General features: G+C 39.9%; 1 protein-coding gene across 2 annotated transcripts in view; it reads right to left on the reverse strand.

The window, feature by feature from the left end:
* The window catches only part of ryr2b (ryanodine receptor 2b (cardiac)), a 62036-nt gene extending 36671 nt beyond the window's left edge, over window positions 1–25365 (reverse strand). Inside the window, exons 1-46 of one of the 2 annotated variants that reach the window (XM_087177098.1) lie at window positions 25318–25365; window positions 22639–22758; window positions 21876–21980; window positions 21131–21205; window positions 20921–20999; window positions 20633–20745; window positions 20137–20260; window positions 19693–19789; window positions 19529–19603; window positions 18977–19133; window positions 18640–18804; window positions 18366–18487; window positions 17307–17490; window positions 17084–17219; window positions 16745–16840; window positions 16356–16474; window positions 15873–16006; window positions 13484–13725; window positions 12346–12538; window positions 11924–12143; window positions 11660–11764; window positions 11384–11487; window positions 11129–11212; window positions 10842–11001; window positions 10605–10752; window positions 9780–9988; window positions 8831–9005; window positions 8424–8632; window positions 8079–8265; window positions 7635–7767; window positions 7268–7382; window positions 6794–6954; window positions 6431–6590; window positions 6134–6220; window positions 5669–5895; window positions 5150–5363; window positions 4421–5050; window positions 4133–4333; window positions 3885–3996; window positions 3624–3764; window positions 3009–3285; window positions 2748–2862; window positions 2393–2525; window positions 1829–1932; window positions 1279–1414; window positions 364–550 (exon numbers count right to left, since the gene is read on the reverse strand). In XM_087177098.1, the coding sequence (XP_087033224.1) occupies window positions 364–550; window positions 1279–1414; window positions 1829–1932; window positions 2393–2525; window positions 2748–2862; window positions 3009–3285; window positions 3624–3764; window positions 3885–3996; window positions 4133–4333; window positions 4421–5050; window positions 5150–5363; window positions 5669–5895; window positions 6134–6220; window positions 6431–6590; window positions 6794–6954; window positions 7268–7382; window positions 7635–7767; window positions 8079–8265; window positions 8424–8632; window positions 8831–9005; window positions 9780–9988; window positions 10605–10752; window positions 10842–11001; window positions 11129–11212; window positions 11384–11487; window positions 11660–11764; window positions 11924–12143; window positions 12346–12538; window positions 13484–13725; window positions 15873–16006; window positions 16356–16474; window positions 16745–16840; window positions 17084–17219; window positions 17307–17490; window positions 18366–18487; window positions 18640–18804; window positions 18977–19133; window positions 19529–19603; window positions 19693–19789; window positions 20137–20260; window positions 20633–20745; window positions 20921–20999; window positions 21131–21205; window positions 21876–21980; window positions 22639–22758; window positions 25318–25365 (7118 nt within the window). Of the gene's footprint in view, window positions 1–363; window positions 551–1278; window positions 1415–1828; window positions 1933–2392; window positions 2526–2747; window positions 2863–3008; window positions 3286–3623; window positions 3765–3884; window positions 3997–4132; window positions 4334–4420; window positions 5051–5149; window positions 5364–5668; window positions 5896–6133; window positions 6221–6430; window positions 6591–6793; window positions 6955–7267; window positions 7383–7634; window positions 7768–8078; window positions 8266–8423; window positions 8633–8830; window positions 9006–9779; window positions 9989–10604; window positions 10753–10841; window positions 11002–11128; window positions 11213–11383; window positions 11488–11659; window positions 11765–11923; window positions 12144–12345; window positions 12539–13483; window positions 13726–15872; window positions 16019–16355; window positions 16475–16744; window positions 16841–17083; window positions 17220–17306; window positions 17491–18365; window positions 18488–18639; window positions 18805–18976; window positions 19134–19528; window positions 19604–19692; window positions 19790–20136; window positions 20261–20632; window positions 20746–20920; window positions 21000–21130; window positions 21206–21875; window positions 21981–22638; window positions 22759–25317 lie in introns of both variants that reach the window. The other variant, XM_087177097.1, reaches the window with a different exon arrangement.
* Between the last annotated feature and the right edge of the window lie 376 nt (window positions 25366–25741).

The raw sequence follows: 25741 nt of genomic DNA on the forward strand, positions 1-25741 counted from the left end.
ACTTTGATCCCATTTGCCAATGAACTTTCACTGCACAACCAGTGAGCTGGTGAACCAGCAGAAATGGAGAAGAAATACAAAATTATTGAAACTGATTTTATGAATATTACTCTACAGCACAAAATAAAAAAAAAGGAATGCACCGAATCTATTTGGTTGTTTGCAATCTTGCAATCTGCCGTCTGTTTACTGCAGAGCTGAACACCAGTACACCATTAGGCTGATTTTTATGCATAGAAATTTGTGTGTGTATGTGTATGTGTGTCTACAATATTAAAGCAACTTTTTGAAATACATATCCAAAGTTATTTTGTACACAGCAGTATCAAAATAGTGATTTGTTCACACACTTCTAATACTGACAGTGTTCTGTTGGACTGGTACGTGGTGCAAGGTCCGTCTATAGAAGGGTCCTCAGAGATCCTGATGGCTTCCTCCATCGCTGCAAGCAGACCATTTCCCCCATCACCCCGCAGGGCAGGCCCAAAACACTCAGGCCGACGAATCAGCAACTTCAATACCACATAAGCGTTTTCCTCTACACTCTCACCTGTGGACAAAGAACACATGGAACATTAGTACTAACCACTGGCGGAACTTATGGATTGTGTGTGGGATAGCAGTCACATTTTTGTCTTTTTAATATATTTCTCCCAATTTTACTATTGAAATTAAATGACAAAGTCTCTCACTGAGTTTTTTGGACTAGAAGTTGATAAATCAAAAATACACCAAGAGGATCAAAAGAATAATGATACCCAGGTCAATATATGTACAGCTTATAGACTGAATAGAAAAAAGGTAAAGATAAAATCAATTATAGGTATGTGGTACGGAAAGCCAATGCCCTTTGGCTGAACCGTCAATTCCCTCTAGGACAATTTGAACCGATGCCTTCTGGGCATCGCTTCAAAGTAATGAAAATCAATAGTAGAATACCAGAATATTAATTACCTCTATTGCAAATAGCTTAATTAATTAGCAGCATGAAAAATGCAGCTGCGTATAGCTTTTCAGCATTTTGCTTTTACTATTCTTGCTGCCAGTAAAGATATGTTTGAAGACAAATGGCAGAGTAAAGTAACCAAGTTAAGCACATTTTTGTGCTAGGACGAAAAAGTTTACATAAAAAAAGTACATTTTCAATTATATAAAATGACTGGAGTTATCAGAACAACATGACTGTCTCCAATAATTGCAATGTGGATATTGTGTCATTTAAAATCACAGAATGTCCTCTGAACGGGATAAACTTTATGGATAGAACTAACAGATTACCGTTGCAGAAAACAGCAAAACGTAGAAAATCCAGGTAACGTTCTCCCTCTACAGGGTTCCATCCAACATCAGGATAGCCTTTTGCCACTAGCATTGGACAGCTCTGGAGACCACATCCCGCGAGGTACTGCACCACCTTCAGATTAGATTAGATTAGACACTGGGATATTGTAGCAACAAATAATGGGGTACAACAAAGAGAAAGTAATCTGTGTTGTTTTAATATTATGCCCTTCTAGGAATCTAAACTAGAAAGTATGATTTCATTTTTTCCCTCATTTGATTCCAAGTAACATATTAATGTTGGTGGTGATACTTATAAAATAATGTGTTGTTCAATATTACTGTTGCCATCATTAGACACTATGTACAGCAGAAAGGCAGTGGGCAACATTAAATACAGAGAAAACTGAGATTTCACGGTCAATGAAAAACAGTAAGCAAAGGCAGTCCATGTTCAATGTAGAGAAAAGCATTTATCCCCGTATTATGACATAAAGGAGACGGTTAAGAGCAGTGCTGTAGAGGAAGGCACAGAATATGAATTCACCTTCTCTAGGTCGGGTTCCTTCAGTGCTAAGGCCAGTTCATTATTATCCATTACAGAGGCTGCTGCCACATCTAGAGGAGTGGCTCCTCGCATGGACGGTGAAGCTAAGGGACAAAGGCATAAAACAATCAGAGCACCAACTCATGAACTACATAGGTCAGGATGTTGGGGTTTCTTATCGTGGAGACAAGAGCCAAACAGCTTCACAAGGTTATTACAACCCAAAGATTTAACACTTACTGTATATCCATGTAATTCAGTGCAGCAGTCCTGCTATACATTTTTACTTAGCAATCTGCCTCTGTGAAACTTTCATAAGTTAGACATTGAAAATTTTATGACACCCTTACAACAACTCTACAAACTAAAAGCTCAAGACTGCGAGAGCTGAATCAACACCTCTCTGCAAAAACTGACAGTTATATTTATATATAGGTTCAACAAATCCAGTTTGCAATGAAAGGTTATTGTATTACAATACATTACAGTAGATTCTACAAGGCTTTCGTTTACTTTGCACATCATTTATACATAGACACAGACAAGTGTGAAAATGTGAATTACCGAGTCCAACACTGCTGTTTTCCAGCAGGTAGCTCAGATGGTCAAATAGTGCTCCCTGATTGTGACGGCTGATCCGGCAAAAATAACACAGGAATCGACAGCAGCTGGCAACCATCTTGGGAAAGGTAATCTCCTAATAAAAGAGAATTAATGTTCTGTATGGCCATGCTGCATGGAGTATTGCCCATTTAATGATGAACATAAGCCAGAAACCATTATATTAGCTTTGGCTGTTTTTACCTTTGGAATACCAATACTGTTAAAATGAAAAGATTTAAACCACAGTTGATGACCTGCTTCTTTCGTTACACACATTTATTTCCATATATCACTATAAATTGTATTTATCTCTCACCTTTGATTCCCCTTCTCCAAGAACATTGACCATCACCTCCATCACAGTCTCATGCATCCCCAGTGTCCTCATGAGGTTGGGGTGTTGGTAGAAAACTTTATTATTCATGATGTCTCTGTACATGAAAATACAAAAAATGTGACTAAAACCAGCACAGGAAATGATGATGAAATGTGTTAGAAATTAATCAATACCAATCATCACAGATCAAAAGCTGTCAAAAGAAGCAGACTCCAATTCGCATTGCCAATCTCCCCCTACCCTAATCTTCTGATCATCAGCCTCTCTTCCTCTTTCCCCATGCGGACACTGAGGAGAGAGCGGATTTGACCCAGGGAGGACAGGAGAGTCATGGTGTCCTCCACTGATGCTTGGCTGATCGTATAGGCTTTGCAGAGTGGTCCTGCCATTTGGCCCCCAAGGCCCTGATACTGGCGGTGCAGCAGTGAGAAGACGGCTCTAACCAGTTCAGGGTCCTCTATCTCACTCTCCTGGGCCCAGCGCACCATCATCTCAGAGATCAGCTTTTTGAGGGACTCTGAGGAAGTAACAGCAGGTGAAAAGTGATTAAGGAGTGGAATCCTACTATCCTTGTGCTTTAAAAAAAAAACAAAAAAACAAGGTCAGCTGTGCTGTATGGCAAAAAAAATGATTTTTTATGTTACATTTTTTGGTAACAACTCTGACTGGAGGTCAATACTTAACATCCTCATTTACATATCCACTTTCACCAAACTCTTCTGTCATTACAACCCAGCTATGATTGTATATACTATTGTTCCTGAACCAAATAAAGTGTTGCATGCATGACCACATGTACAGGTGAATTATTGGGAATGGTGAAGTGATGGGCTTTCAAAGCACAGATATACTTACTGGCGCTCTGCGGTCTACACTCCTCTGCTTCTATGGGTGTCTTCTTCAGCCCAGAGACTCTCGCCACTAGACTGAGAAGTCGATCTTTTACAGACATCTCAGCATCCTCTTCATCTTCTGATTCACTGTCCAATTCAATGCCTGCACAATAAAAGCAGGATAAGATGAGACCACCTCAGTGGCAATTGTGGTAAGTGCCATAGGTCCCTGGCTCAATGAAGATTAATAATGAATCACTCAAAGATAAAACAGTGTTCCAACCACAGTGTGTGTTAAGGAGGTTATGGAAGTCTTGCAGGAGCTGTTGGATTTCCTCTGGACATGGACAGTTCTCCTGCTGCTCATCCTCTCTGAAGCTCAGCAGCATGTTGATCTAAAGACAGATGATAAATGACACAGACAGTATAGACATTGTACAGCTCCTAGAACATAGGACAAACCACAACTTAGCATTTTTTTTTAACACCTTAATCCTCTCCTAACATTTCTAATTTTTCAGTGCATTCAACCTGCTCCTGTGGAGGTGAGCGGAACTCCTTGGTCTTGCGGGCAGTGAGAGCGGCAGACATGTTGAGTGCCTGCATGACCTGGTTGTAGCGAAAGCGTTGGTTCTCCTGCAGCTGACCAGCGAAGTTGTCGGAGAAGGCGACCACAGCTTCTACCCTGTGGCGCACCTGGCTGTCACACAGGTAGGACAGCAGATGGCAGAGCTGGAGAGGGAAATGTATTAAATCTTCTTTAATAATTCATTTTAAACTGCGTATAAGCAGCTCATCTCAATCTGCTTATTTGATCACCTCAAGTTTGACAGCCTCTGGAAGCTTCATTTGAAGAAGTCCTTGTTTAGGAGAGTCCTGTTCCTTTTTGGCGCCCACTTTCCACTCCTTTTCATCATCACCACTCATCTCTTCTTCCTCTTCCTCCTCAGGAGTTTCACCATCTATGGAGAAGACTCCCGGCTCTATCAGTGTCAGAACTTTGCCCAGATCCTCATCCCCAAACACCCTCATTACCAGCAGGGTATAGAACAGTCTAATTAGGGGAACCAGCAGAAGCTCAACGCTGCCTCCTACAGGATCCCTTACATTCTGACCCACAGCCCATGCCCCTGCAGTCAGCATTTCCACTGTCAGATTCTTCAATATGTCCAGAGGGATTTCTGGGCTGTCTGTGCAGGCTATTTCAACTGCACCATCTCCCTCTATCCCATCACTCCTGACAAAACAAGGAGATGAGAAGTGCATCTGTGGTTTCAGGGATGTGCTAAGACTAGTGCTGGGAATGCCTTCTGGAGGTTGACCACTCCCCCCATTAACACATTTAACAGGCCTGGGACAAAGGGTGATTTCTCTGGTCTGGTCTGTCATGGGCACGATGTATTCATGGTTCATCATGAGACATGCTGTGGTGTAGCTGCTGAGGTGAACCTAAAGAATAACAAGAAGAATATTAATTTAATTACTCTAAGAGGTTTTCTTATCCTGTTGTCAAAACAAAAAAAGACACAAACCCCAACAAGCAATCACCTGAATAAGTAGCTGGTAAAATGCAGAGCGGAGTGGGCCGGGTAGGTGGGGATTCTGAATAGCATGAAGGACCTGGGACTGGTCCACGTGACTGCAGAGGGCATGGCAAACTCTGGTGTTTCCAAGGGTGCATAAAGAGCAGTAGAGGAGGAGGGTGTGGCGGTGAAAGGTCAAGAGGTCATCAAGTTCGGACAGCTCCAAAATGTCAACACACCTAGATGTATAGTACGGTCAATTTCAGTGTTGTTGCTTAATCAAGAACAAATTACAAAATCCACTTGATAACTTGGCACAACAGTGGTACATGGAAAGAAAGTCAGAATTTGCAGCTACAGTCTGTTGCATTTTTGATGATGTTACACATCAAACAAGTGTGTACAGCTTGGTTCTTGAACATCACAGTGAAAGACAAGACATGTTGGATAATCGCAACATTATAAACAACAGGTGCATTACTTCCTGTGGACTCCAATCTCCAAGCCCAATTCCAAAAACACATATTTATTCCTGCTCTTTCACCTGTTTTCATCAGGGATCTGAAGGCTCATGACTTGCAGGGGCTCAGAGCATTGGACTCTCCAGCCATTGCGCTCGTCTGGCCGATCCACCAACACCTTTAATGGATGGGCTGGCACTTTGGTCCAGGAAACCGGGCTGAGATGCTGGATCTGAAACCTTGGAGGACATTGAGGAGTGGCATTTCTTCTTTGGCTGCGAAGCAAGCCTGCTGACAGTGGCATCACATTCTGGATGAAGAGAAAGACGTATCCAAGTAGTAATGGAGAAACAGATCACCAAACAGCTGTTCACTAAATCGCCAGACTGCAACCTAATTAATTACAGATCCAATCTGTCCACAACATTTTGCCCAAATTTCTTGAATATGCTGCTTTTTTATATATCATGCTGACAAGCAGACAAGGTCAAAAACACAACGTTCTTCTAACGTCTTTGACGTGATTCGAGAATGATTACTTCCTTTACCTTAACGCGTCCCAGTTCAAACTGAAACATGTTGCTGGTGGTGGGCTTCACAAAAACAGCAGGAAACAGCTTTGTACTGGCTTCCACCTAATTAGTGGTGAAACAATAGTACCTCAGTTTAATAATGCAACGCAGCATGTTTAATATTATTTACCATAATTACTTAATGTTATTCTGCCAACTGTGGCATACACAACTCAATATGAGGTTGATGTATATTTAGATTAATGTATTACATTAAGAAAAAAACTCAATCACTCAATCTGAACCACTCGGATAGTTTCCTGTGTGACCTACTTGGTAGAAAGTGGCCATCTCCACGCCACTGGAGGTAAAGGTGAGGAGCCCAGTGGCTGTGTCAATCAAACAGCCAATTTCCAACCCTGCACTTCTACGACTCTGAGACAGACCTGTTGCTTCTCCAGCACACACCATGTAACAGTTACACCGCTTCACACTTCACAAAAGGATAGGGATATGTACAATTAATAGTTTGTTGCTAATTTATAGCACAATGTAATACAATATTAAAGTTCTTCAGGAATACACTGTGTTGTAATATTATAATAATCATGCCAAACCAACAAAATCTCTGAACAAAGTTCAGTATTTCAATTCTTGGTCAGTCACACTAATATCATTTTCCTGGTGCACACTGACCTTTCTTGGACTTTGCCACTGTCATCTCCGAGGGTGACAGTCACGGTGTGGACATAGTCAGGGTCAAAAGTCATGTCATAGTGATGATAGTCAGAGGTCACCCAGCCTACCCACACATTAAACGGCTCCTGGCCTGGAAGAACCCTCACTGAGTAGTAATACTGAAACAGAGAGGTGTCATTGTTTGGTATTTGCATTTTGCATTTTTATTGTGGCTGGTAATTACTGTAGATCTACCAGCAAAGAGCTGAAGAACAGTGTATGTGAATAAGCCCTGCAGCACAATTTGTTTCATTTTACTTTATCCTGAGGCAGCAGTGCCCAAATACATTTTGTCTTCTCTGTCATTTTTTCTAGGTATTTAAAAGTAATTTAGAAAAAACATCACAAAACATTTTACTAGCACTGAATTGTTTTTGTACTGTGGTTATGTGGTTATGATGGGATGAAATAATGAGAAAATCAAAGCCTTACTCTAGAGCTCTGGATGAGGTGATCGTAGTTATCTTTGTCAACTACGACATCTTCGAGAAGCCGTGCGGACGAGTTACTGCTGACTAGGCCTGGCTTAGTCCTCTTCAGCATGAACCTGACAGAACACACATTAATGAGAGTCTGTTTTTTATCTTGTTTATTTTCACAATCTTCATTTTTTCTGTTTTTTGTCTCATTTCATTTGGAGAAACGTCTTTTACAACCATACTTGTCATTTTGATCACCTAACAGAAAAATATGGAAAAGCAACATACATAATATTTCTAAGTAACTAGTACATTATTATCCCAAATAAAGTATCACTACTGAACAAAAGAATTGTGCCTTTATGCTTACTACAACCTACCGTTGTTTCAGTCTTGATGTTTTGTCCTGGCTATGATCCTTATAGTTGAGCTCATCTCTTGAGCCAGCAAAGCTGTGGGCTGACTTCATCAGCACTTCAAAGTCAGAGTCCACCTCCTCCTGTTCTTTCCTTCCTAAAAAGGACAATGGGAATTAATTACAGCAAGGCACTGGGGAGCTTTAGCAGAACAACTCATCAAGGTCATTATGGGTGAATATCAGTAATCTGGATAACTGCAAACAACAGCTATCAAGATCTCACAAACTAATTATTTCACTGAATGTTCATCTTGTAATAGCTTTCTAATTTAAACAGGCTGCATCATTGATAATGTAATTTGTTGAGTGTTATGACAAGCCAAGCGAGTCCTTTGTGAAGTATTGTCGAGTTCTCTGTGGCTAACTTGAGCATACTGTATATGATAAGATGTAATATCATCTGAACCTGGAGAGAGTGTGTTGGAGGCCACTGGAAGCACGCCCCCTGCAGGGCTAGTGAGAACAGCAGCACATTCAACAGACATGCTGAGCCGATAAAATCCCATTTCACTGCCTCCACCGTGGTGTGCAAACAACCGCTGAGAGACCCTCAGGCTGGATAAGGAATCCGCGGAGCCACTGGTTTTAGTGACCTTGGATAAGATTTAAACAACATTTTCAGCATCAGTGTTGTCAGTTAACCAGTGCTATAAGCAACCAAGGGCCCCGTAAAGGTACAAAATACTTATTAGCATACACATATCGACTAAACCGCTAGAGGAAAGAAAGCCTATAAACTGTAAAAACTAACTTGTAAATTGTGATCATTGGGTGGTATGGAGGTAAACTGAGGCTGTTTCCAACTCATCCACAGGGCTGGATCTCTGGCCATGTTGACAGCAAATGGCTCATAACCCTCCTGCAGGCCACACACAGTAAAGTACTGCAGGGAGCCCACATGGCGACCCAGGTTCAGCCTCCCCACCTGGTTCAGCCCAACACTGACCACAGGCAACAGGCCTGGGAAATATGGGGAGAGAAAATATGGAAAAAAAATTCAATCTGATAAATGTATAAAATATATTTATTAAAACTTTAATATAAATTGGACTTTCTCAAGAAATTTTTTTTTTTAAAGTTTGATTTATTATCTTTCAGTTAAATGGACAGTATAAAGTCTGTACAATACACTATATAAAGTCAAAAACTCTTCCAGACCGTCTCTGGTATCAAAGTCCTTGGCAGCCAGCTCTGATCCTCTGTCATTAAACAGCACCTCTCCATTGAGCGTGACCACCATGGTGCGTTCAGCCATGTCCACCAAGCAACCCACCACATCACCTCTCTGCCACGGACGTCCCAGGGGTTCACCGCCCTGATGGTACCACTGAGCCTGAAAGCAGCAGGAAGACAATTTAGACAGAAAAAGAGACAAGTGCAAAAATCTCACATAGGAAGAGGAAAAGAGGTAAAAGAACCATCACTGTTCAGAACGAGATAAGATGAGATGCTAGCAGGATCATCACACTCAGCTCAGCAGATTGCGGTGATACTTCACTTTGGTTATTTCAGTACTATATCCCTCAATTTACTTAATGGCAAATATAACAGATTTTTTGTGTACTGGTTTAGCAAAAACTCACGCAGGTTTAATCAGGGTTACACATCTTAATTACAGTAATTGTGACCAGCTGTGTTACTATTCAAGCATCAAGTTCGATCCAGATGATATGCCACGGACAAGCAATTTACAAGCTGAAGTTAACTATTCTGTTGGACTTTTATTTTTCATTTCAATTCGTTTCATTAGACTGTTACTTTAGAGACCAGCATAGGGCCACAGTATTGTGTTTTTCTGCTCTCCAAAACATCCTCTGGCATCACCACTGATCACACAGCCAGAACACTCGAGTTTACAAACAGATTTTGATTTTTTATTAGATCCAGTCATAAAGTTATTCTGTAAACTGCGAGAGTAAATGAAGAAATATCTAAGAACTGTGGGAACATGAAGCAACAACAACACTTTAGTTTTATCATGCAAAAAAGAAAATAATCCATATTTGAGGCTGTAACAAACTCTCACAGTGATTTGGGCTTATTGCTCTTTTAACAACAAGACTGAACATGCAGTCATGTTCAGAGCTGTAAACTTTTAATATCTCACCTCAAATCCATCAAAGACATAAGCCTGGTCATCTGAGCCGAGCTCTTTATCGAGGGTACAGCCTGGTCGAGCCCAGCCCACTCTCATATTCCCTGCTGTCAGTATTTCAAATTCAAAATACCACTTCCCCCAGGTCACAGCATATGATTTATCTGGTCTGAACACTCTGCATTTCTCAGCAGAGAAGAGACATGGGTATGATAATGCGGCTGGAAAACCCAAGAAACAGAGAAAATATGTTTATGTGCCAAAATAATAACTGACGTGCATTTAAGTCCTGTTAAACAGAGTGTATCTTTGCAATACAATGTTGACAAATGTTGCAGGATTGTCAATAGTCTTGCAAAATGGTGCAATTAATACTCGGCAGTTTAGTTTTGTTTAACTTGATAACAGAGAGAGATGTGTCTCACTTAAACTTACATTTATTATCTCATGCTGGTTACAATAAACTGGCAGGCAGGCCCTGCTGGGGTGGGCATAGAGCCACTGCAGGGGCGTGTGCATAATCAGGGGAAAATATAGAGTGACACTAAGTTGAATGAATATGATTTATGTGGGAAAATAAACAAAGAGGAGTTTGCTGATGCTATCATGCTGAACTATATTTCACTACATTTGAACATGGATCCATTTTTATATTACTTGCTTCCTCTATCATTGTTAATGATTGATAAAAATTGTGTGGGGGAGGGGCTAATGAATTATGTTTATTCAGCTTCTGAAGGGGCCTTGCCAGAGAAAGTTTGGGAACCAGTGCAATAAGTAAAGTGAAGTGAACTGAGCTATAACTGATAAGACTGATAAGAAGGCTTTGAGACATACTCCGCTCCTGGTTCAGGGGCTCCAGGCTGTAACCGTAGGCGAGCAGGGTACAGACAGCGTCTCTGACACTCTCCCTGCCCGCTCTCCTACTCCTTTCATCAAGGAGGTTGCATGGCACGAGGTATGGGCTCCGCTTCGCTTTCACGTCCTAATAATACAAATGCAAAAAACAAAATCGGCATACAATACAATGACATTAAAATTACTGAATGCAGTAATACAATACGGAACATAAACCTGCTGGGCTGCATAGGTCCATCCCTGCTTGATTCTCTCTCTGGCCCATACATTGTGATCATTTTCTGCCAGCAAGTTAACCACTTCCTCATGGGCTGGGCTCAGAAAAACCTGGCTCAAGTCCACTGGGGCAGGTCTATAGCCACTGGGCTGCTCATACCTGAGGGAGAGAATTTAAAAAATGGACACATAGAAATGACATTCAAAACATTATCGTCAAATGAGTGGCTATGGTGTAGTTATGCTTTTGCAGACACAGTTTAATAAGGCATAACAAATTTACATACTTTGTGACTAGGCTCATGTATTTGACTCTCTCCGCAGCACGGTCATCAGTCAAACCAATGTGGAAACCGAGAGCAAGCAGAGTCCTCCAGTGCAGAAATAAACAGAAAACATTCACTAATCACAAAAACATGCAATTACAACAGACACTGGTTACTCATCAGTTTTAAGTGAAAATTTTATTAGACAAAATGAATGAAAATAATCAAGTAAACAAAAGGTTTTGTCTATTGTATGATTCAGGTAATAGACCTCACCTCAAAGTATCCTGAGCCACGTGAAGGTTCTGGTTCCTCTCCTGCTCTGGCAGCTTGGAGAACTCCACCAGACAGGGGTCATGTCTCTTACTTTCATCTCTCACCTGTTTGACAAGAGCTAATAATTTTCAAACTGCAAGGAGCTCTGAAGTGAGCTGGATCAGTCAAGTTTCTTTATAATTCCTAAATACTAAAGTTGTTATGTAATAATTCATCATTTGATATGCAATGATTAAATAAAGCTGGTAGTTAAATGATGTGCTTCTCTTTTCTTACAGGTCCATGTGTCCATCCGAGATCAATCTTGTCCATTGCCCAGAGTTCATGGATATTCTCAGCCATTTTCTCTCTGATGTCCTCAAGTTGTGTTGGCAACACCACCTATGAAGGTAATATGAGTAAATTGGTATATTTCAGCACAAAGGATCAAACTGAACATAAATGTGGATTTTTTTAATCTGCAATCTCTAAATGTAAAATGATTTAGCAATTAGTTTTTTGTAGAATAAAATGAAACCTGACATAACAGCTGATTTTTACCTTGCTGATGTCTACTGGCATGGGAGTGAAGATAACCGGAGTGGCAGGTACTAAGGGGCCGATGAGGTCTTGTTTCCCTTCTCCGTGATCCAAGATATATTTCTGACATGGCTCTACCTTTAGCTCGACTCGTGGGAGCAGCGCCTCAGAGCATGGAGCAAAACCTGGCGGCGGTAAGAAGCGAAACTCTCCGTGTCTTCCCCCAAACAGAAAACGAACCCTGGTGTAAAAAAATAGGCATTTACTACATGTACTGAAGTCCTAATAGAGACAAAAACATAAACTCAGACAAAAATACATACAGCTTCCTGCAACAAATTACAAATAGTAATGAATACTGCATGTTAAGTCAACATTAACTTGGAGGAACCAAAAGCCAGCCATGCCCAACAGTTAAACACAAGCATATCTCCACTACCGACCTGACTCCAGCAGAGAAGCTGACCACAGGATAAAGAAGTCCATCAGCACTGAAGTTCTCCAACATGCCCTGCACAGGTAGACCGTTGACCCGGAAAGAGATGCATGGCGCACTGAGGTCAATACAGCAGCTAACCACATCGTCATTTTTCAGTAGGTGAGGGAAGGGGGAGCTGACTCTGCGGCCCATGCAGCCTAAGATTCAGAAGGCACACAACCTCTTAAGTCATCCATGTACACATTTCTCTTTTATTTCTCCTCAAATCAAAATGAGACAGCATAATAAGGTTTAGCTTGTTTAATTAAACAAACCCCCCAACAACTAAATTAAAATAAAATGCATGTGTATGTACAGTATATAACACATGCGTGCATCCATATGTTGTAACAGTTGAGGCGACATACATTTTTGGCTTTTGGGCCAGCTGCAGGGCTATGATTTTGTGACTGTATTTCCATCTGGCATTTACAGTAAACAATCAGAGGACATGATCAAATGCTATCAGATTAATGCTAAATGACCAATATGGAATCACTCTGCTTTGTATTCAGTGTTACTTTGCCACACTGGAAAAACTAAAAGGCAGTTAGCGCTCTCTGAATAAGTAAGTGTTGCTTAACAATGGTGCTATTTCAATGGCAAAGTTTTCCTATACAGGCATCCATTTTGCTGAATTTCTTTATTCTGTTTAATTAGACATGGTAAATATCCTATATATGACTTTTAGTCACTCAATTATATGCAGTAAGATGGATTTTAAATCTGAATTTTTATCTTTTTTTTTTTTTTTTTTTTTTTACATCTATAGATACTTTTGTTTGTCTCAAAAAGTACCCTGGAATATGTAGAGCAATATATTCAAGTGGGTATTTTTTCAACTCGTCTGTAAATCTATCGTTTTGGTTTTCTGTTTGTCAAAAGATTTAGGATTACAGAATGCAAATCAAAACTGTACGCTAGGTCATGTATCATTTTCTGTTGATGTCCCACTGTATATTCCATCTTTTATTCTATTCAAGTTAAGGATCAGTAAAAACCCAGTGACAGCTCACTGTGATTCATATTCGAGTGAGCGAGTTCCCCACTAGCACTTGTATTGTACACTGAATCCCATATCTCTCGTTTGATCTCATCCTCACCTGACCAGAGGTGAAGCCCATCAAAGCCATATGAGCAGATGTCGTCTCCCACCCCGTTGCCCCCCCAGCCTTCTCCTCCTGTCAGCCTGGGATGGTAGCCCTCAGTGCGAGCCCAGCCAACACGCAGGTGGGTGGGCTCAGATGTGAGGAAGGGGTCGACATGATCCACAACAAGCTCATAGTACCACCTCCGATGCTGGGCTGAATCTTCCCCCATTGCCAGGAAGATGTTTGGTCTCATGCTGTGGAGGTGAGGTGCACACAGGAGACAGACAAAAAGAGAGAAGATAGTGGTGCCTTTATTTGGTGAGATGAACATATAATATTCATCTTAAAGACATAAAAATATATTTGGAACTTGAAAACATGTTACAAAATTGTATAGCAATGAATGAACAACTAAAAAGAGCAGGAAATTAAATTTAAAATTAAATATTTATTTATAAATATAAATAAATGTATCACTGTGTGTGAAAAATTCAGGTGCTCAACTGGAAACTTCGGATGGGGGGCACAGACAAATGGAGTGAGCTCAAAAACACTGACTTTTTTGTTGTACCAAAAACAATCACTGAACTGAATATCTAATTCATGTGTACACCGTCTCTGGTGGATGCTCGTTTGATTTTGACCATGCTGCTCTGTGCAGGACTACACATTTCCATTTGATACTCTGTGTAGCCGACATATAGCATACCTTAACTTTCATGGGCACAGCACAGTGTGTTAAAAAATATATAAATGAATGAACAAACACAGAACCAGACTCTTGTAGCTTCTCCTTTTGAACCTTCCAATAACAGTGCTGAGGCTAAATTACCAGAGATAATTTGGAATCAGAGAATGAGAAACAGTAACATGGAAAGGTATGTGGACGGGAAAATCACCAATCTGTTCGAATCAAGTCTCACCGACACCTTGTTTGGAGAATAAATTTTAGTTCATGTAGCGACCTTGTCCTTGACAGAGCTCTCATGGCAGTGGGCATTACAAGAATGGGAAAAGGACACAGAGAAAAAAGTATGACCTGGTTAAGATAATGTAAGACATAATAGTGGATAAGAAGAATGGATAAAGAAACTAGAATTAAAGCCTTGCAGTTGCATGCCTCTGCCTCAACCAGTCAATTTGCAGTTAATAAGCATGTGAATTCTTGAGTTATGGCCAAAAATGTGTTTTGTGTGGTCACAGTGGCCTTGACCTTCGACCAGAAAAATCTAATCATTTCATCTTTGAGCCCAAATGAACGTTTATACCAAATTTGAAGAACTTCCCTCAAGGCATTCCTGAGATATTTCGCTCACGAGAGTGGAACATACGGACGTACGGACAACCCAAAAACATAAATGCCTCCAGCCACGGCTGTCGACAGCATAGAGGCATACAAATAATGGGAAAGACAGCATCTGGAAGAACTGGCAAATTGTGGTGGGTAAGGAGGAGAAGATGGAAAAGAGAAAGAAAACTGATGAGATGAAGGAAATGAGAATGAAAGCAGATGTACTAATGAGACATTTAGTTGAACAATAAGTAAAAGTGATAGAATGAGAAATGGCTTGAGGAGGAAGAGAGAGCTGGGGAATGGACTGAGCAGGTGTGAAGGATATGAAACAAAATAAGGCCTGAGGAACAAAATAGGCTGCCGATCGAGAACGGCCTGATAAAAGAATCCAGCTGCTGTGGAAGAAAGGGAAGATGGAGTCAAAAGAAAAAACAAGCTCAAAGGAAAAGGAAAATGGAAACTGCATACAAGATCAAACTGGCACAGCGGGCCAAAATATTGAGAGACAGAAGAAGAAGATGAAATATGATGAAACTGATTAAAAAACGTCTAAAGATTAGAACGATTGAGCCATACCACCTCAGGCAGCAGGTAACTTTCCCCAGTCTCATTGGAAGAGGCTGAGATAAAGACATCTGTACTCTGACATCAACATTATTGGTCTGATCTTTTCAGACAAAAGGAATTAGTGCAGCAAATTAAGAGATGACACTGACAGAGACAAGTAACTCTTAAATTAACTCAAGTCAAGCAGAGAAAAGGATGGGCCTGCAGCAGTGAGATCTCTACAGTTGACAAACAGCACTAAATACATGCTGAAGCAAGCATGAGAAGGGCTAGAGAAAAAGTCCTGAAGATGCACTCCATTCAACGCACGTTTTTTAAATGTGCTCCTCTGATATAACATTATATTATTAATAATTATATTTAAGATTTTTAGCGATTCTGTAACCTTTTTGTGTCTGATTTATTATTTAGACAAATCTAAATGCTGAGGAATTCAGAAAAAAACTGAAAAAGAAAAGAATAAGGCAGTACAAAACAAAGAAGAATGACTTGGAGACAAAACACGGTGGTCCTATTGAGAGAAAACAGTCTAAATTTTACCTGGTGACCTGATTAACCAGCCGTGTTTGGAGCAGCAAGTCTCTGTCTGGCAGCAGGTTGTCACAGATGTGGTTCTGATTGGACCGCACTGCCACACCGTTGCACACACACAGGGAGCACAGCACCTCCAGCACCTGGAACACAGCCTGTCAACACTTCACCCAGCAATAGTTTGACAAACACATGGAAATGATCCCACATTAGCGAATGAATTTTCCCTAGGGGATAAATAAAGTATCTATCTATCTATCTATCTATCTATCTATCTATCTAACAGATCAACAACTGCATAATAGTGCATGTCATTTTCTCCATAAAAGCTACAATTAGATGAACTACAGCACTTCAGTCAGTTAATACAGCACTAACATGACCATAATGACAGTATTGGTCATTTTGCTTCCACTATTGATAAAGATTGCACATTACTTCTCACAATTGCTATACAATTGTTATACACAAATAAGACCCTGCATACACTACCTTGTTGTTGCATCCATGCTTGTCTAGAAAGGAGATGAGGGAATGAATGTGTCCTTCTTTGATGACATTGAGTGCCTCAGGACTTTCCAGTAGGATACAGTGAAGAACCTCCAAGACTCCTGTACATGACAGCATGCAACTGCTCATTACTATATGGAAGCTACCCTGTATTACTCTGTATATTATCATCAAATTTTGCTATGATGCTGAGATAATGTATGATAATTAATATCAGATGTAATGTACAGCATGTGCACCTGGAATATTTTACTACATAATCACCAATCTGAAACAACCCAAACAGTCACACCCTAAATATGAGATTTCTTTTTAGTATTTTGCCCCTAAAAAGTAGGATTAATATTAAAATGCATACAAATTCAACCAACCAGAGGATGCCTCCAGCCGGTCTAGCCTGCTAATCAGCCAGTCCAGAGATCCTGAGAAATGTGCACAGTTTACACGGTTTCCCCGGATCAGAGCAGCTGAAGGGGAAAAAAGAAGGAAACATTAGGAGTAATATTTATACAATCAATTTTATTCATGCAAAATGGCAGAATTCAAACCACGTTTTTTGGCAATGTATGAATAATTTAAGTTAGGTATTTTAAGCAAAATGCATCTGAATGGGTTCTTGGTTTGGTGTCTGTGTCAGTAGATAATCACCGTTGTGGGGTCAGTATTGAAAATGAAAAAGCAATCTATACTGTATGTGTGATAATTCTCACCCAGTAGCTCGTAGAAACGATTGAGGGTTGTCTCCCACTCTTCTCCCATCTCATTGTGCGCAGCTTCAGCAAAACGAGAAGCACTACTATACTGGTGTAGACGGTCAACACAATCTAGGACCAAATCTATTACACCCTGAGAGGAAAAGTTGGTATTCTTATGAAATAGTGACAAACATATCAGATGGAGGACCAATTTTTTCATTTGCACATATAGATTTACCTCTTCTTGAAACATGTTCTGCCGATTCTTTACAGCTGTCATGCTGTTCTGTTTAGCTTCATGGCCTAGCCCCTCTAGTGGAGGCTGGAAATACTTTATCAGATCCTGCAGACTGCACGTCACTTTCTCTGTCGGCAGGCTGACAGAGGGTAGGGTTCCTTGTTGACTAAAACCATCCAGTTTCCTACAGAAAAGATGTATAAAGAATACAACAATATAATCATAGAGGTGATTTGTTTCTGACCTGGACTCAAACTAACAGACCTCCATCTTCTTGTGGGAAAACAAGCCTGGATTTACTAGTATTAAACTTACTAGTATTACCAGCCCTTGCAATTTTTTGTAATACTGGGCTCCTTATCTGAATCAAGGATAGAGAGTGTTGTGTGTTGTACAGACTGTAAAATGTATGATTCCGGGATAAGTAAATAAAATAAAATTAAATTAAATATGTATATGTTTTTTTACAATGGGAAAACAGAAAGTTTGAGAGAGTATCAGAGTCACAAGTGATTCCATATCTCAGAGTTTTCTCACAGTGCAGAAGTAGGAGACCTAATAATGCAATTGCAACTTATAAAAAGAATGGCAGCGTTCCCATGGTATTTTTTGAAATCTCCTTTGGGTATTGCTGTAGTACTGTATATACCACAAGGAATTTCTTTGAGTATTCCAAGACAGCTAAAGTCTGTGGAAGTGTGGAAGTGAAGTGAAAAGTGTAGTGTAGAATTTGGATGTTCTGCGATACCTAAATCAAGTACCACTCGTATACTACAAAGACTAAAGTCTGTCACTAAAGCAATATCTTATTACACATCAGCCAATAATACACCAATATATCTGCAATAAGCCGATATTGGCCTGGCTGATTTATCAGTCTACCTCTGACAAGGGCATACACAAAGCTTGTGCTATAAACTCACACTCAGATAGTCATTTAGCACAACATTAAACCTCAAGAGAACACTGCAGCTGGAAACAACAACCTGTGTCAGTGTAACCATGTCTCTATCAACCTGATATCCACAAATAAGAGGGTCTAGATATGGCATCCAGTACCTGATAAACCCAGTGAGAAAGAGAACAGCACTCCGGATGAGTCTGGCAGTTTGAGATTCTTCCCTTTGAGAGCGAGACAGCGTCAGCCCATCGTCCATATGACCCTCAGTATGCAAAATGGCCTGGGAACACATCGTTTGCAATTATTCCCTATCCATTCTTTCACTGTGTTAAAAGTGTGAATCAGTGCATTTTCACATTCAGCATTTTGAAAAGACGGTCAATTCGGTTAATCAATAATAATTCTAATCATTTTGAATCTAAAAAGGTTTACCTTTCTCTGGGTTGTTCCCATGCGAGAAGACTTGGCATCGGTGGCTTGGTAGGTGAGCCAGAGCCCAGAGTCTACATGCTGGACATAGCAAATGGAATCTCCATACTTGATCTCTGGGATGCCCATGCCATCGACAATAGTCTTTATGCCTGTGTCAAGCTTCTCCTATAGGCAAAAATCTATTATTACATGTATCCCAAACAGATGTGTCTCTCTGACATAAGTTGGACAATTGTACTACATTAATGACCTTAAAGTCTCCAGTCTACAGACATTTTCAGATTATGAATTGTTCAAAACACTCAAAGTCCAATGCATTTTTCATGGGACTCCTGACCTTCGAGGATCGGAAACAGAAGGAGGTTGAGTTGATGTCAGCCTTGTCCCGATCAACCAGATGTAGGCCTTTCTCTTCTGTAAGACCCAGGTATCTCCCAGTGGTCACATGGCACAGTCTGAACGGCTGCCCCCAGCATGTATGTCTACCACTCCAACTGAGGAATATCAACACAATAGTGTTTTTTGTTGTTCTTTTGTACTCCTTTGAAGGAAACTGAACAATCTATTACATTTTGTTTTTCCTCTTTATTGTTGAAACGGCAGGGAGTAAGGGAGTAAGAGAAACACAATCCTAATTCCGTTCTGGGACAGTTATATCAAACATGGTTGTGGCAACTCTGTACAGCATTCATGAGCAACAACAACAGAAACAGAAATTCTGGACTCTGTTGAGTCCCTCTATGATCTTAACAATCAACTACTGTGTGCATGTGTGCATTATTCTCTTTGTATGCAAATGTTCCTGCAAGTGACACTATTAAATATTTTGAAAATGTGATGCCCATTTTATACCATCAAAAGCTTTTAAGTGAGTCTTAATATTACTTACACAACATGCAGAATCTCCAACCTCCAGAGAGAGCGGGCGTAGCTGGAGACCGAGCCAATCTCATAATGCATTATCCTACAGTGACAAAACAGACATGACCAAGGAACAAAAGGACATTTTCAATAGCTGACACTAGAAGTGATTAGCCTTTTCAGCTGACTGACCTTTGCAGCTCCTCTCCCTGCTGTGTGGAGGGAATTGTCAGACATGCATCACTATGGCTGTGGAGTAGCCGCAACGTGTCGCCCCCCTTCAGGTATCCTAGAATTAGCACAACAAACACCAGAAATATTCTCTACTGAAAGAGACATTTTGTTGGATCTTTGAAACAGGCAATAACTAGTATCTAAACAAGGCTATAATTATTCTAAGAATAATGATAGCACAGAAGCTATTCTTCATTTCAGTTGTAGACACAGTCCACACTATAATATTTGCCACCTGATTTTGACTCATTGCCAACATCAGTGTGCAAAAACAAGCTGGAATCTCTTTGAACAATCACATTTCTTGGACACAACAATCAGGTGGATTATTTCATTTTAGGGATTGATGGTGTTTTTCAATATGCTTAGAGAACAAAAGAAAAGAAGAAAAAAGAAACTTGCCTTGAGCAACTCCACCTCCAGAGCAGATAGGAGAAACACTCCAGAGAGTCTGCTGGAAAGCTGCATTAACAATCAGACTATCACTTAAGCTTCTGTTGTCAAATACAGTGCCAAAGGACAGGTGCTGGAAAGAAACAAAAATGGGCTCATCAGCATTAAATATAAGTTCTACTACAATAGGTGTTATCATATACAATTATGCTAAACAACTCATCAGAAGCAGAGAGAACACAGACTGCTAACTACTGAGTGAAGTCAAAGGATATGAAACCAATGACATATAAATTATAGTGTTTGATTCTGTAAAGCTCAGACGAAAGATGGAGAAGAAACGCAGTGAGCACGCATTCAATTTAAAAACTACAAATGTTTGATTAGTATCTTCTGTAATTTCTTTCAACAGATTAATGTGTTTGACATTTGTTATTGTCTGAAATATCTAAAGTAGATTTATTGTTATGTAAGAATAAAACATTTCACTACTTAACAGACTCACCAGATATCTCTCTGAGGATATATTGACCAGTATGAGGTCATCTCCAACACGCACTTTCTCACCCTCTGACCTCTGTCTAGATGCTGGGTGGACAGTCCACCAACATGCCTCACCTGATCCACACACACACACACAGAAAATATATATATACAAAGGAAAGTTTTTGCAACAAGTTACTCAGTTACAGTTAAAGATCACAAAAAACAAAATATAATTATATAAAGACAATTTAGTGTGATTTAAAAATGCAAATATCTCATCTGTTTGAAAAGGCCCACCACCAAATACCTGCTTTATCCTCTTGCAGACCAACATCAAAAGCCAACTTGTCAGTTGAAGACTGAGATGAAGACAAGCAGCTAAGATACTGGGAGTAAAACAACAGATATATATTTCAGTGCATATATGAACAAATATTTGGAAAATGTTAATAAATCCCTTGGAAAAATAAGACTGAAACATTCTAATTTATGTCTGCATTATATCAAGATGACTCACCATGCCACTGTATGAGTGTAGGAACAACACTGCCTGGCCATAAAGAAGCGTGCGATGGCTTCCTCCTGCTCCCACCTGTAAAACACAACCACGTAGCATACTATGACTCACAGTATGAGAAAAGACAGTAGTGTGAAAAGTGAATAACCTCAAAAAGATCATTATAAAATGTGTGCTTGTTACTTCGTGTAAACACCAGCTGTTCCAGTTTTATGATGATAACCTATTTGTCAGTGCTAAAAGACGGTGCTAACAAAGCAAAAAACTGCGTATGAAACATGGTGATCAAAGTTCGCACACTGTGTGTGACCCTCAAGTTAAGAGTATGAATTTTCACCCTGTTTTTACACATGACTTTGATTGGACAATGACAGTTCAGTCACAAAGTAAAGTCCAATCAGAGGGCAGGTAGTCCCATTACTTTCATCTCTACCGCAGGCTCTGAAAGGTGTAGGAGATTTTGAAGATAGATGATGGCACAGACTATTTTTCAACAGTGTACAGAATACTTAAGTTCAAGAACATGTATTTACTTACAATTTCATGTAAAGCTGATATGAGGTCAGTTTAACCTGGCAACATATTCTGGCTGTAGTATTTTGAAATTCCAGTAAGTTACTTACCCCACATGGCAATCTGAACACTATAATGATTCTGCTAACATAGCAATAAATAATTAATGCATCTTCATATTTAAGGAATATGAAGATGCATTAGAAGAGAAAAGAGGGGAAGAGACTCTCACCTCTGCAGCCAGGTGCTTACTGTGAGCCAGCATCTCCTGCAGAGCTCGGACAGAGAGACACTGGGCCAGCACGAAGCCACATACAGACAAATCTGGTGGAACATTCTGGGGGAAATAAAAGGACAGTAGTGCATAAGTGTTTGAAGTAGCTTCTTATCTGTCGACTCATTCCACAGGCCAACAGCGCAATTAGCAGGATCACGGCCAATTGGCAAGTTGGCAATTCAAATTTGGGAGGAAAGTGGGAAAATCTGGCTCACAAAAAAGAGAAATACATAAATTATAAAATTATTCTGAATACATAAGTGAGAAACATATTAATACTAGATGAAATATGAAATATTAAAAGTCATAAATTATTAATTTAGAGGTGAATTAGTAGTAAGGCACTTTAGGAAAATAAACTTTTATATACTTATGAATTACAAACTATCCAGGCACAATTAACAGACATTCATTAAAGCTTTATGTTGAAAGACAGACAGAGGTCAACTTGTGTTACAAGTTTCTGTGTAAGTTCCTGATGAAACAGCCTAAATGTTTGGTTACTATACAGTGTATCTTGGTGTTAAACATACAGAAGATAAAGTACTTCTGTAGGTCAAATATTGTAAAACATTTTTAGTGAATTATTTGCATCATTTTACACATCTCTCTATTATTATCCCAAATGTCAAAAGTGATGAAGGGTGACAGAAAATGAATAATGAGCTGCTCTGGCAATGAAGAAAAACTGCAAAATCACTGAGGTGGAGCCCTTTACCTTGCAGTTAGAGGTGGACTCAAGCCTGCAAAGTCTGCTGCCGAATCCCTCTGCAGCAAGACAGAGCTTCACATGTTCCTCCTGGGAGGTGAAGGTACTTTTCAAAACCACCTCATCTCCCTGAAAAACACACAGAGAGATGACAACAGTAGGCTCAAACTTTCATGTGCAGAAGAGTTACAGATTCTCATATATCAAAATTATGAAGCTGTGGGGGGTCAAATTAGACTGTGGTGGGCCGCCACTGTCTAGGTGATTAATGGGTAACTGGAGCACATTCACTGAGTGAGATTCATTTAATTTGTCTGTGAAGGCCTAAGCTGATATGGATCAATTACAGACCTTCATCATGCCAAAAAGGAAAGAAAAAAAAAAATCAAGCACTTGGTACTCCATCTGAAATGTATTCTTGTCAGCATTGAGGCCAACGTATAATAAAATATTGAATCTGAATCTTTGGGCATGGTGACACAACATACCCAGTGCTAGCATATATAGACAGAAGACCTGTTAACCAACCCACAAATATTTAAGAAATAAATTAAAGAAACACTAAACAAATTACATCAAAATATACAGTAAACTATACACAGAAAGGTTTTATGTTTTAATTTAAGTGTATTCAGGAAAGACCCTCAGTAATACTGGCATGACTTACATATCAGCACAATATGGTCTATCTCTACTGTAAAAGCATGTACAGTAAATCTCTGTCACCTAAAATTTATCTTATCTTCAATGAAATGGCAAGTCACCCACGTCAAAGGAATTGGGCTTTCACGTCTATTTAAGGAGCTGTAGAGAGGGACAAGATGCCTGGTCCAGTCAGGACTACCAACACCTCTCTCTACCCTGACTGCATACCTCCATATTGGAAAGATAGGGCACAGTCTGACCCCTGATTCACCTTTCTTTCCACTCTTCATATCAGCAGTAGTCTGCAGTCAGTCAAACACACTGCTCAATGCTCAGGCATGGTGGAACATTCAGATGGCTAGAGGACTCAGCTCTTCTTCTTCATTTGGCAAGTGAAAATTCTCAATGCCACAAGACTTAATCCAAATGTCAAAAGCCCTGGCAAGTGGAAATGCATGTTCATTCAGCTGCAACAGACTTTCAACAGACGGGTTTTGGATTTTAAACTGACACTCGTATATATTCCCATCTGTACATTTCAAGGTTTCCCATAGTGTTTTATAGTGGAGGTGGACCACCTTGCCTCAAACAAAGACTACTTTTTGCTACTATCATAAAAAGGGAATACACTTTTATGATATAAAACATTAACCTTCACTGCTCTTTCACAAATGCTGTATATATTTAATCTGCGCGGCCATTATGTTTCTCTTGTCATCTACTAACTGAATTGATCATGAGACAAGATTCGTCATGATCGGGTGGCTTCTCACCTCAGATGAACAATTTCCTGGGGGAAATCCTGCATTTAATGTAATAATGTGTGACACAGATTTCTACAGTGTAATTTTGTATTGTGGATCGATCTTGCAAAATGACATCACCCTAGGTACTGGGTTTAGAGACACCATCTGCCTGCGGAAGTATGTGTCTTGTATCCACACCAGACACTCTCCCTGTGACATGCCCTTATCAGAGGGCAAAGATAACAAGCTGTGAGAGGATAACTTACAACTGGGGAACAATGATATCATCTCGCAGTGAAGATTAAAAAAAAACATTTGTGGTTTTCCTTAACTGTCAGTGAACCAAAAAAAAACTGCGTGATGAAGACGGCGAAAATTCTGCTGGGAGATGTGCGCTAAAAAAGTAAAGCACACATAAATGAAATGTTACTGTAGTAAATTAATTAACAACTTTCAATTGACAGCCTTGGTTGTGCATCAAATGGTCACACTTGATTTTCATAGACCCATGCTTGCAGGCAATATCAAAACTGAGCTGAAAAAATTATGGAAAAAAATATTGTGGAAAAAACGTAGTCAGAGTTAGATTTCAATAAGTAAAGATGTAGCAAACATGGAGTTTGACACATTTTGTATCCTGACACACTATCAGTGGTGGGAAGGAACGAACTACATTTAACTAACTAAAGTACTTCAGTGCACTTCTGAGATACTTGTACTGGGCAAAATAAGCATTGTGAATGTTTCACTTTGGGCGCTAATTGTGATGGGCATTTCTCACTATTTTCTGAATTTTTACAAACCAAATCATCAATCAGCTAAAGAGTCAGGAGATAAATCCATAAAAAAGATAATCATTAGTTGTAATCTTATATAAACAGGGTTGTAAAATGAGCTGCACCCCCACCAACTACACTAAAATACAAATACAAATACAAACTACTCACAAATGAATGCATGATCGCATTAATCTAATGATATAATGTACAATAATCACAATGGGCTACTTTTACAGTCCATTTTGCATATTTTCACTTACATTTTTAATACAGAACCTTTGTATGAGATGGACTATTTTTACATGGTGGTGTTAGTACTTTTGAGTCTGAGTTCCACCACCAATATTGACTCACTGGCTCCTTTCCAAAGACCTAGAACTAAGTTAGCTGTTGACACCTCTGGAACTAATTAAGTCACCTTAGCTAGAAAAACTTTTTTTTCTGGGTTGACCTATATATATATACGCACATCTTTTATCTTAATATTTATTGCTAGTTTGAAAAAGTGTCCTACTCACCGTTCGTAGGAACTGGAATTCGTCGTCGCCCTCTCCAGTGTCAGTCATTATTTGGACCAAACTAGCTACATTAAACAGACGTTGGTGGTAGTTTAGGCAAATATACTCAACTGTCCCTGGTTTAGGCCAAATGACGCTTCCCGGAGCAGTGACACTTTCCAGGCCATTGGTTCGCCAGAAGCTTTAATCCTCGAAGCTTCATTTAACACGACTAACTAGCGACATCTACTGTTGAAATGAATGTGTAGCAGCCTGAGGCCCAATCCCAATGTCTCCCCTAAACCCTGAGCTCTGAACCCTCAGACTTAATTGACGTCACCTGGTGAGTGATTGAGTGCGAGAGGCTGCAAGGGGTCAAAATGGTATAAAGAGGAATGACGACACCTTGATGACGCCAAACATTTGCATTCACTTGTGGGTTTGG

This window comes from Seriola lalandi, unplaced genomic scaffold (genome assembly GCF_002814215.2).
Source record: "Seriola lalandi dorsalis isolate HSWRI2012SDOR001 ecotype SW California unplaced genomic scaffold, Sedor1 jcf7180002054580, whole genome shotgun sequence".
NCBI lineage: Eukaryota > Metazoa > Chordata > Actinopteri > Carangiformes > Carangidae > Seriola > Seriola lalandi.